The sequence below is a fragment of the Pseudophryne corroboree genome, chromosome 2 (assembly GCF_028390025.1).
Source record: "Pseudophryne corroboree isolate aPseCor3 chromosome 2, aPseCor3.hap2, whole genome shotgun sequence".
Lineage (NCBI taxonomy): Eukaryota > Metazoa > Chordata > Amphibia > Anura > Myobatrachidae > Pseudophryne > Pseudophryne corroboree.
Genome location: NC_086445.1, coordinates 90543256 through 90556007, shown reverse-complemented (window position 1 = coordinate 90556007; position 12752 = coordinate 90543256). Strand labels below are relative to the sequence as shown.

The following is a 12752-nucleotide window of genomic DNA, read 5'->3' as shown; positions in this document are numbered from 1 at the left end:
TATTGCACAGGACTACGGTTTGTTGCCTACAGTGCATTGCCGTTATAAATCTGCTATATTATCATGTATGCACTAACAGCATTCACTAAATATAGTTATCAAAGGGCCCAGCCCATGCATTCTCTAATGGTTAGGAAAACAAATGTGGTGGCTGGACACACCCCATCTGGAGACTGACCACACCCCTAATTATGGGCCTCTATCACTGTGTTCCCCCGGTAGGCCTTTCATGCCCCAGTCCGACACTGTCTGTAAGCAGCCGCTTTCAGCAACGCCCCTCAACAGACCCATTACACGTAACATCCCGCTACCCCCGTTACCTACCAGTCAGTGTCCAGGAACACCCATCACACTTCTGCTACCGTGCGTCTAAATCTGTACGGAGACTCTGTACTAACACAGTTGCTGAGGCTCCCCTATTTGGATTTTGGACTGTGCTGCAGCTTCACCTCGCCGAGACTGATCGGTCCTGTATCTGCCTCAGTATGAGACGCAGTGGGTAATGTATGACCAGTGCACCTTCAGATCATCAGTGTAAAAGCTGATGATACCTCAATGCAATGGCGCCAATACTGTCCTGTAGAAGTGCCCGCGATCTGTAAGTGATGCTGGTTATTCCATTGTATGGGCCATACAGTAGTATAAACATACATAAAGGCCGAGTCCTCACCTCGTGTCTCCACGGAGTGGATGCATTTTTTCACAAAGTTGAAGCCGGCTTCATTTAAAAACACTGTAGAGGACACAAAACGTCATTGTTAAATAGATACTTATTGATGTAACCTGTGAGAACGACCCTCTTTACATATTTGTCCCTCAACACGGAGAGAATATTGGTTTCCCTCTCTATGGAAACCGGCTGAGAAGCGTTGTTCACTCATTCCTGCTACCACTGCATTACATCCAGACCGATCCGTGATGAGAAGAGCTCATAGACCTGGATGATCCGGCCTGCGTGCTACATGCCAGCATAAACTCACAGGCCTGGCAGCCATCCAAGGCCCATGTGAGCTCACACACATGCAGGTGTCGGCAGAGGATCCACTTAGGTAAGTGGTGTCTGTGGAACAGATACAGGTGTATGTGTTGTATATGGCTAGCAGTAGGTATCTGTGACTGGCACAGGGCTGCCAAAGGAGGGGGTACTGATTGCCATGTACTGTATAGCTGGTGACGGTAATCTGCGGGTACAGGGGAAATCTATCCCGTTCATTTCAATAGAGCAGAACGCAGTGCTGTACAATACCTTATGCCAGCAGTATACACTGTCTTGTGTATACACAGTGCTGCCCGCTCATGTCCACCTTATACAGCAATTAAATATCCATACAAACACTTGATGTGTGAGTGAAAGTAGAAAATGTATTCATTCTATGGAGATAATGAGCAATATGTGCTCATCTGTCTTCAGCTTCTATACAGTATATCTCATCGTCCTGGGGGCCCGGTCGCTCCTAACCTGTTCTCCTCACTAAACGGTTCCGCGCTTATAACACTTTGCACAAAAGAAACGCAGATACTCACTCTCTTCCTTTTTGCTGATGATTGCTGGAAGGGTGTATATCTAAAATAGGGAGAAATACAGCATTAACCACCTCACGAATGGAGAGTTTGGGGTGCCTACATTTGGTCTGTGCGCTTTTACAGTACTTTGAGTACAATTTTTACATTTCCAGGATTCTTTGTAACTTTTCCATAGTTACTATTGAATATTATCACCATCATACCTTTCAAAATGTATGGCCCAGTGAGTTGGGATAGGTGACGTGGCCAACATCTAGCAATGGGGGTCATTCCGAGTTGTTCGCTCGCAAGCGGATTTTAGCAGATTTGCTCATGCTAAGCCGCCGCCTACTGGGAGTGAATCTTAGCATCTTAAAATTGCGAACGATGTATTCGCAATATTGCGATTACACACCTCGTAGCAGTTTCTGAGTAGCTCCAGACTTACTCGGCATCTGCGATCAGTTCAGTGCTTGTCGTTCCTGGTTTGACGTCACAAACACACCCAGCGTTCGCCCAGACACTCCCCCGTTTCTCCGGCCACTCCTGTGTTTTTTCCGGAAACGGTAGCGTTTTTCCCCACACGCCCATAAAACGGCCAGTTTCCGCCCAGAAACACCCACTTCCTGTCAATCACATTACGATCACCAGAACGATGAAAAAGCCGTGAGTAAAATTCCTAAGTGCATAGCAAATTTACTTGGCGCAGTCGCAGTGCGGTCATTGCGCATGCGCATTAAGCGGAAAATCGCTGCGATGCGAAGATTTTTACCGAGCGAACAACTCGGAATGACCCCCCCATGTGCGTCTACTCTGCCACTTAGCCCCCTCCACTCTACTCCATCCAACGTCATGTACAACAGCTGCAGGAGCACATGGCACCCGAACATCGCAACCGTGCTATGGAAAATACCCAACTAAGGGGGTCATTCCAAGTTGATCGCTCGCTTGCTACTTTTAGCAGCCGTGCAAACACATAGTCGCCAACCACGGGGGAGTGTATTTTTGCTTTGCAAGTGTGCGATCGCATGTGCAGCCGAGCAGGTTTTGTGCAGTTTCAGAGTAGCTCTGGACTTACTCAGCCCTTGCAATCGCTTCAGTCTTTTTGGTCCCAGAATTGACGTCAGACACCCGCTTTTCAAACGCTTGGACACACCTGCGTTTTTCAAAACACTCCCTGAAAACGGTCAATTGACACCCACAAACGCCCTCTTCCTGTCAATCTCCTTGCGATCGGCTGTGCAAAAGGATTCTTTGTTAAATCCATTGCCCAGCAATGATCCGCTTTGCACCCATACGACGGTGCATGCGAAAAACGTCAGCAAGCCATCAACTCGGAATGACCCCCTAAATTCCAGCCCGTTTGGGACAGCGCAGTCTCAATCAGACAGAGCCCTCTATTGTTATGTCAATATCGGGACTGTCACTTAAGTTTTCGGTGTATAAGTTAGTAAGCAATTATGAATAGTGTGCAGCAGATAGTAATAAGCCTAATTAAAGACAAGGAATGAACCACAATAAGTTTATGTTTGCATAAGTGCATGCGTGTTTTTTTTTTGTTTTTTTTATTGTGCAGGTCTACTTCACTGTCATAAACTTTCCGCTCCGCCAGTAACGGACAATGGGCTTAGTGAAAACAATGCAAAACACTCATCAAAGTCTGGTCGGAGTGGTATCGGGCTTGGGCTGTCAGAATTCCGACAGTGGCAGCCCGACGTGCAGAATCCTGACACCTGCTAGGTATGTGTACTAACCCTGCCCCTTTACCCTCTATACCCACAGCCTGACACTAATCCCGTCCGCACCTTAAACTTAGCCCCCCCCCCTTGGTGCCTAAACCCTAACCCTCCGCACAGCCTAACCCTAACCTTCCAGTGACCTGCAGCCTAACCCTAACTCTGGTGCCTAAAATTTACCCCCCCCCCCCCCCCCCCCCCACCCCATCTCACGGCCTGACCCTAATCCTCCCTGGCATACTTATGGTTGGGATGCAGACAGTCCGGATTCTGGTGCCGGCACTGTGACTGATGTCAGGATCCCGGCGTCGGTATTCTGACCAGTGTCAGGATTCCAGCATCGGTATTCCAACTGCCGGCATCCTGCCTGGTCTATATCCACTTTCACTTTATTAAGGTTTCATGTTTTTCTACTTAACTACTCGTCTGTTTATCATCATGTATGTCTTATAATATAGGATGGGCTCCTTGGGGTTGTCTTCAATAAAGACTCTTTATAACACGTGGCACTTTTATATTGGAGGCTACTACAGTGAATAAATGAACATTTTTCAACTAAAGTGCGATACAACCCAAGGAAACGCCATAATCCCCAACTTGTACACCCGTTCACATGGCGCTATCTTGGCCTGCTAGTCCACCAGCTTCCCCATAAAATTGGGTGCGTTACTGGAAAACCAGATGTTACTTTACAGAAGGTCACTTGTGCTACAAGCTGACCTTACTTCTGTATAGTCATCCACATTTTAAATTGAAAATCTAGATCATCTACTCTCTAACGTTCCGCCAATCATTGCTAAAAGCTTTGCCTGGAAGGGGAGAGTACACAAGCTGTAACCAACCAAAATAAGTAAATTAGATTATTCATCTTTAGCACAGATTTCTTTTTTTATCATAGTGACCTTTCAAACGGGATTTTTAATTCTAATACTTTTAGTCTATTTTTGTTTTACAAGAAGATATTTATAACTGATTTTTCCATAAAACTGTCAGTGACGATGACTCCGGCTCTAAACATCATTGTAATAAAATCTCATTGTGTTGGAACATTTTACTCTTGAACGGAAACATTTCATTAGCTACATGTCGACCTAAGTTTAGTCTACCCATACCCAATATCGCACTAGTGAGAGAATGTATTGGGCTATACATTCTATCACTAGTGCGATATTGGGTATGGGTCGTAGGGTCGACTAAACTTAGGTCAACAATAATTGGGTCGACCACGATAGGTCGACATGTATTAGGTTGGCAGGGTAACTAGGTCGACAGGTGAAAAGGTCGACATGAGTTTTTGGAAAAAAAATTGGTGTCGTTTTCTTCGTAAAGTGACGGGGAACCCCAATTAGTGCACTGTGTCCCCTCACATAGCTCGTTTCGGTCACCATGCTTCGGGCAAGGTGTCTCGCTGCGCTCAGCACAGATTACCGTTCCAGTCATAGTCCACGTGGATCGTCAAGTATGGAAAAATCCAAAACATGAAGAAAAAAAATGTGAAAAACTCATGTCGACCTTTAGACCTGTCAACCTAGGACAGATCGACCTACTGACCATGTCGACCTAGTTACCCTGTCGACCTAATGCATGTCGACCTATCGTGGTCGACCCAATGCTTGTCGACCTAAGTTGGGTCGACCTAATGACTGTATCCTGCGATATTTACTATTCGTGCTGATCTAGGCGACTGAGAATGACACTAAATTAGCTCAAGCTTACCTATTTACCATTATACACCTTTCCCTTAGTAGGGATAAGAGTATGATGATGCGATTAGGTCATTCCCTCCCTATCTGCTCAGTGTTCAGGTGTGTTTGTGGGGCTTGGTGAAACCATTTTACAACATCACAGAACGTTCCCTCCCACCAGGGGCGTTTCTACAGAGGAGGGGGTCCGTGTGCACCTCCGGGTGGGCCCCCTCCTCTCAATGGCGCTGTAGACTCCGGCATTGTGCCGGAGTCTACTGCGCATGCGCAGGTCTCCGGAAACATGGCGCCCGCCATGATCTGAAGACCAATTTGGATACCGCGCATGCGCCGCGGCCATTTTGCAGCAATTTCCGCCGTGATTGCTGCGCCTTCCGCTGGACGCCAGTAAGGAAAGTATTTAAATGGGTGCAGTGTGCGCGGTGTGGGCCCCCCTGGACCAAGGGGCCCGTATGCACCGCGCACATTGCACTCATTATAGAAACGCCAATGCTTCCCAACTTGCAGCCAGGTGGGCACCTTTGTGGGATATGGGTGGTCTCTCCATATTTCGAGAGTCTCCCAGACATTCCAGGAGATTAGACTGTTGTTGTTGTTATTATTAGCTATTGGGCACTTCCTCCCTGCTTTTATGGAAAAATACATAGGGTGCCCATTGGGCCAGAGTTCACTGCGCATGCGTGGCTCTACAGCAGGGGTGGGGAACCTTTTTTCTACCAAGGGCCATTTGGATATTTACAAAATCTTTTGGGGGACATACAAAAATTATCAACTTAAAAATGAGCCTGTCCCCAGTAGATATGCCCCCCAGTAGTTATGCCCCAGTAGATATACCCCTAGTCAGTTGTTATGCCCCCAGTATATATACCCCTAGTCAGTTGTTATGCCCCAGTAGATATGCCCCCAGTAAGTATGTCCCCAGTCACTTGTTATGCCCCATTAGATATGCCCCCAGTCACTTGTTATGCCCCATTAGATATGCAAACCAGTCAGTTGTTATGCCCCATTAGATATGCCCCCAGTCCCTTGTCATGCCCCATTAGATATGCCCCAGTCACTTGTTATGCCCCATTAGATATGCAAACCAGTCAGTTGTTATGCCCCATTAGATATGCCCCCAGTCCCTTGTCATGCCCCATTAGATATGCCCCAGTCACTTGTTATGCGCCATTAGATATGCAAACCAGTCAGTTGTTATGCCCCATTAGATATGCCCCCAGTCCCTTGTCATGCCCCATTAGATATGCCCCAGTCACTTGTTATGCCCCATTAGATATGCCACCAGTCACTTGTTATGCCCCATTAGATATGCAAACCAGTCAGTTGTTATGCCCCATTAGATATGCCCCAGTCACTTGTTATGCCCCATTAGATATGCCCCGTCACTTGTTATCCCCAGTAGATATGCCACCAGTCACTTGTTATGCCCCATTAGATATGCCCCAGTCACTTGTTATGCCCCATTAGATATGCAAACCAGTCAGTTGTTATGCCCCATTAGATATGCCCCCTAGTAGCGACGCTTACACACACACATTAAAAGAAAGAAAAAACCACAATACTCACCAGCCCCGCTCCTGCTTCCGGACTGTTGCCCTCCGCCTGGCCGCTCGCTCCTCAGAACTATGGGAGAGACGTCATGACATCTCTCCCATAACACCGCACAGGCACACACACACTGCCAGAGCCGGAAGCCGGAGCTCAGGAGTGAGCTCCTGCCTCCGACTGCTGCTGAGGGTAAGAAGCCGGGCGCCTGCTAGTAACAAAATCTCAGGGGCGCCCGGCTAAGTGAGTCTGGCCGGACCGGATCAAGTGGCTCTGCGGGCCTTATACGGCCCTCGGGCCTGAGGTTCCCCACCCCTGCTCTACAGGAACATGGAAGCAGCACCATTTTCCCAGTAATTTGCACAGCACGAAGAGACTCTGTAGAGCTAAGTATACTAAATGGGTGCAGGGTGTGTAGTGTGGGCCCCCCTGGGCATCGGTGCTCATGTGACCCACAAATATTACTATACAAATTGCCAACAAAAAAATAATAATAAATAAATAATAATACAAAAAAAAATATTCAGACAAGAGGGTACTCTCCACATTACTAATATTCCAAATAGTTTATTGCTTTATCACCACCCAGTATAAAACACCCTAAAAACTGACATATAGCAGGTTGTCAAAAGGAAGAAACACATGATTAAATATTTCAAATATCTCAGCTTTCCTAGGCCTAGTGAAAATCCAACAGCTTCATTTCCTTTACAAGCTTTACAATATGCGTCATAAACTTAGAATGTCTGTCAACGCCGGGCCCCTTTCTGGGCTGCCCCGTATGCCTCTCCAATCACCGGGATACCAGGGCACCTGTCTCTTGCAAAGCACAGCGTTCCACGGGCATTGCGGCATATGGGACAGTATACCAGGGCACAGTGTCAACTTAGTCCCCTTAGTGCAAAAAACAAATCCAAAACCACAACCATAACAATTTTTTCTAAATAATAAACAAACTAGAAAAAAATCTAATGAAAAAATGATAACAAACCTAAACCAATCAAAAAATGTTTTACACTTCTACTGAAATTCTAACCATGAGTCAACTGGTTAATCAAAGATTACTAAAAAAAAAACAGCGATAGCTGATGTTTTCGTTCAATCCTCTTGGTGCAATTGTATCCAGAGTAAAAATCCAACGCACCTTTTTTTTTGTAGAAAGAGTCTCTCCCTGTCACCACCCCTGGGGGATTTTGGTACATGATCAATCAGCATTGACTTTAAGGTTGCCACCTGGTGTTACTTTAGCATTAAGTGTCGTGCCACTGGTTTATCACTGTGGCCTTCCTGTACTGCCTGTCTGATGGATAGTCTATGGTTGGCCATACATTCTCTAAAACTTCTCGATGTTTTGCCAACATAATATAGCCCACAAAGGCACATTAGAGTATAAATTACAAAGGCTGATGTGCAAATAAATATTTAGTAATAACAAATGTCAACCAATGTTTGATGGACAATTTAACTCCTGTGTGTGGTTGGGCATATTCCCTGCCAGATATCATTCCTTCACAAGTAGTGCATCCGAGACAGTGGAAACAGCCATTTTTCTAATTTCTCAACCAACTGCTTTTACCTTCTTTTTTTAAAATGTTTAGTTGGCTGCATTAGCAAATCCTTTAAATATGTCCCTCTCTTAAAGGCCACCAAGGGTGCTTTTCCCAAACGATGTAAATGATTGTCACTATTTATTATTGGCCAATGCTTTCTTACTGATCTGACGAACTTAGGTGCCTGGGTGTTATACTGCCTGGTGACCACTTTCTGAGCCTTCACATTTACAGCTTTCTTCTGTGCCGCATTTTCACAGATGTTCCTAGCTCTATATAGTCATCTCGAGACAACCTTGTGTGACTATCCCCTCTCAATGAACCAAGGCGCCATCTCTTCCAACTGGAGATCTGCTCTTTCCGCTTCGGAATTATTTTGCAGTACTCTTACAAACTGCGAAATTGGAAGCCCCTCATTTAATGCTCTGGGGTGGTGACTAGTTGCATACAGGAGAGTATTGCGATCAGTACTTTTTTTAAACAATGTTGTGCCAAGAGAATTTTTGTTTTTGAAAATTAAAACATCCAAAAATTGTATACTGCATGCCTGTACATTGCTTGTGAACCTGATCTGACTATACAAGGCTTTAAAATCTGTCACCATACTCAAAACAGCATTCCTAGTACCACACCACAATAACAAAATGTCGTCTATGAATCTAAAATAGTGCAGGGACTGTACTTTGGGTATATAAATGACCGCTCGTATATGGTCATGTATAAATTTGCATATACCGATGCTTAATTAGAACCCATAGCGGTCCCAGCATTCTGCACATAGTAGGAATCTCCATATTGGAAATGGTTAATTTTCCAAAACACATCCAATCATATATCATATATTTTTATATATATATATATATATAGAGAGAGAGAGAGTAAGAGAGTAAGAGAGCGCGAGAGAGAATATTTTCAGTCTGTGCCAGAATTTGACTTGTGTACAAATACCTCTTACACCTATGCATTAGACATAGTACATACAGTAGCTACTTCATACGTAATAAAAATTATATAATATGACTACTCTGCAACAAAAATGTCACATTGAAAGTGATTCTGAAATAAGTATGACTCTACCCTGTGACTTCATACACTCTACAGACTAGAACATATAATTTGACCATTACTCCAGCTGATGTCTTCGGTTAGGGAGCCTGTCAAAGAATCACCAAACCTCAATTATAAATTGTATTAAATAAAACAGCTACTAAATACAACCAGATAAATGGTTCACGCTCTGTGCCCTTTAGTCTTAAACGCAGGAAGTCAGGACAAATGATTCTTTTCCATGATCACAAATTTATCTCAGGTCTTTTACAGAAAGTCTTCAACTGTGCTGTACTGTACTGTATTTATGAATATCACTAGTAAGCATGCGGAATCCTGTATTTTAGGGTTACTTATATGCACAACAGCTATGTTAGTCACGGTCTTAGTGGCATCACAATGATCTGGTTGGGCTGAGAAGCGATCAGATGTTGGGTGGCCCATCACACTGAAGCTGTGACTTTTTACATAGAAATATCACTTCAAGCGCAAAGTAATGAAAATTGTATCTTACCGGTTCTTTTCCATCCATCGCCTCCAGCCATTGCTTTCGGTTGGCCTCAGACAACGCCTGAAGGGTTATAATCCCCTGTCTGCAAAACATACAAAAAGAGTTGATGAAGCAAAAGAGGGAGGATGGTGTTTTATAATCACAACCCTCCCAAATGTCACTTTTTGGACAGCCAGGTGGTACAGGCCATCCTTTCCGGTTCATTCTGTGGGTTAGATGTGTAAGTGCCAAATTTAAAGGGGTTTTTGACCTGTAAAAGGGAGACGGTCTACCATGAAATGGGGCCTAGACTCCCTACAAGTAAGAACCTTAGCTGGAAGACTTGCACAATTATACAGGAGTGACAAAAAGTCTAACCAAGAGCCGGATGAAAGTTCCACCTTTACTCTGGGTCTCTCTTCTCCTCTGACACGCAAACATTATTAATAAAACATTCCAGCAGAATCGCTATTTTCTTCTTCATTTAAAGCTAAGTAGACAATAGACTACACAATTGCAAAACAAATATTCTAGTTTAAGAGGTCAACATTTCTTTAAAAATAATAAAGTTTAAAAACCAAAAGATGGCAAATATTTAAGTCCTGCCTTGTTAACAAACCTTTCTATGACTTCTATGTCAAAGCAGAACCTCTTGTCTATGGAGTCCGTTTTTCTCCGTATACACATTTTCAGCTTAAACATCTCTGGCGAGCTTGAGATTAGCCCATTCTGGTGGTAGAGATAAAAGTATATACAGTAAGTATTACACACTACGCTGTGAACAAAGGAGCAAAGGTGACCAGGAAGGCCAATCACAAGCTGCAATCAAAAGACTACGGGGTATATGCAATTGCGGTCGAATTGCCGCAAATGTCGAAAAACGGGGCATTTTTGACACTTTTTTTTTTTACAATGCAATACAGTACTTTTCGACAAAAAAACGGACGTTTCAGATTCGACTTTTTGAAATTCGACAGTTGTCAAATTCGACATGTCTGCAATGGTAAAAATGCGGCTTTTCGACAAAAGTATATTCAATTGAAGAATGTCGATTCGACAACAGTGCTTTTCGACAGTAATTTCATAAATTTCATACCGCCTCACTTTGCTGGCGGAATCTAATAAAAAATTTTAAAAACATGTTTTTTTTTTATTGCTAATAGCATATCTATTTATATTAGAAGGGATTATGTACTTGGTTTGTCTATTAGGAGACACAAGTATTATTTATATATTTTTTAAAAGAATATATTTTTTTTAACTGACTAAAATAATATGGAGAGATCAGAGCATGGTTTTCGATGGGAATGGGTTAAAATCAAGAAAAAAAAAATGCGTGGGGTCCCCCCTCCTAAGCATAACCAGTCTCGGGCTCTTTGAGCCGGTCCTGGTTGTAAAAATACGGGGGGGGGGGGAAATAACAGGGGATCCCCCGTATTTTCACAACCAGCACCGGGCTCTGCGTCCAGTCCTGGTGCTAAAAATACGGGGGACAAAAAGCGTAGGGGTCCCCCGTATTTTTAACACCAGCACCGGGCTCCACTAGTCAGAGAGATAATACCACAGCCGCGGGACACTTTTATATCGGCCCCTGCGGCCCTGGCATTAAATCACTAACTAGTCACCCCTGGCCGGGGTACCCTGGAGGAGTGGGGACCCCTTAAATCAAGGGGTCCACCCCCTCCAGCCACCCAAGGGCCAGGGGTGAAGCCCGAGGCTGTCCCCCTCATCCATGGGCTGCGGATGGGAGGCTGATAGCCAAGTGACACAAAGAAAGAATATTGTTTTTTGTAGCAGAACTACAAGTCCCAGCAAGCCTCCCCCGCAAGCTGGTACTTGGAGAACCACAAGTACCAGCATCCGGGGGGGGGGGGGGAACGGGCCCGCTGGTACCTGTAGTTCTACTGCAAAAAAAATACCCAAATAAAAACAGTACACGCACACCGTGAAAGTAAAACTTTATTGCATACATGCACACCAACATACATACATACTTACCTATGTTCACACTAGGTTCGGTCCACTTCTCCAAGTAGAATCCATGGTGTACTTGAAAATAGAATTATACTCACCAAAATCCAGTGTAGATCTGTCCTCTTCTTTTTTGTAATCCACGAACTTGGCAAAAAAAGAAAACGCATTTACCCGGACCATGCACTGAAAGGGGTCCCATGTTTATACATGGGACCCCTTTCCCCGAATGCCGGGACCCCACGTGACTCCTGTCACAGAGGGTCCCTTCAGCCAATTGGGGAGCGCCACGTCGTGGCACTCTCCTGATTGGCTGTGCGCGTCTGAGCTGTCAGACGGCACATCGCACAGCCGCTCCATTTTCTTCAATGGTGGGAACTTTGCGGTCAGCGGTGAGGTTACTCGCGGTCAGCCGCTGTTAGTCCAGTCTGGAGATGATCAGTGAGTGGATAAGGGTCTTAGTAGCATCCTGGGTCAGAAAGGGTCTGATCCTGGGAATATTTTTTAGATGAAAACGGCAGGTTTGTGGGAGGTGCTGAATGTGTGATTTGAAGGAGAGGGAGGAGTCAAGGATTACTCCAAGACAGTGCACTTGGGGGCTAGAGGAGATAGTAGTGCCATCAATAGATAATGAGATTGTGGGAGGTGAGGTTATGCGGGAGGGAGGGAAGATGATCAGCTCAGTCTTAGACATGTTAAGTTTAAAAAAGCGCTGGGACATCCAAACAGAGATAGCAGAGAGACAGTTGGAGATACAAGTGAGGAGAGCGGAGGAGAGTTCTGGAGAGGAAAGATAGATTTGAGTATCATCAGCATAGAGATGATATTGGAAATCAAAAGAACTAATGAGCTTACCTAGTGAGGACGTATAGAGAGAGAAGAGTAGAGGACCAAGGACAGAACCTTGGGGTACCCCTACAATTAGTGGAAGTGAGGGGGAGGTGGAGTCATGAGAGGAGACAGAGAATGAACGATCAGAGAGGTAGGAAGACAGCCAAGAGAGGGCAGTATCACTCAGACCAATGGAGTGAAGGATTTGCAGTAGGAGAGGATGGTCCATAGTGTCAAAAGCAGTAGAGAGATAAAGAAGAATAAGCAGAGAGTAGTGGCCCTTAGATTTAGCAGCATGGAGGTCATTGCAGACTTATACAGACAGACTTGTACGACTTGTACAGAGATGTACATTGAAGCCTCTAAGGGTGAAGAG

General features: G+C 44.8%; 1 protein-coding gene and 1 long non-coding RNA gene across 3 annotated transcripts in view; one reads left to right on the top strand and one right to left on the bottom strand.

The window, feature by feature from the left end:
• ARHGAP42 (Rho GTPase activating protein 42) overlaps nt 1-12752 on the bottom strand; it is a 615245-nt gene that overhangs the window by 164237 nt on the left and 438256 nt on the right. For both annotated transcript variants that reach the window (XM_063951500.1, XM_063951501.1), the window contains 4 exons: nt 10194-10303; nt 9599-9677; nt 1525-1564; nt 671-733 (listed from right to left, as the gene is read on the bottom strand). In XM_063951500.1, the coding sequence (XP_063807570.1) occupies nt 671-733; nt 1525-1564; nt 9599-9677; nt 10194-10303 (292 nt within the window). The remainder of the gene's footprint in view (nt 1-670; nt 734-1524; nt 1565-9598; nt 9678-10193; nt 10304-12752) is intronic.
• The window catches only part of LOC135000458 (uncharacterized), a 136184-nt gene that overhangs the window by 53943 nt on the left and 69489 nt on the right, over nt 1-12752 (top strand). The window lies entirely within an intron of this gene.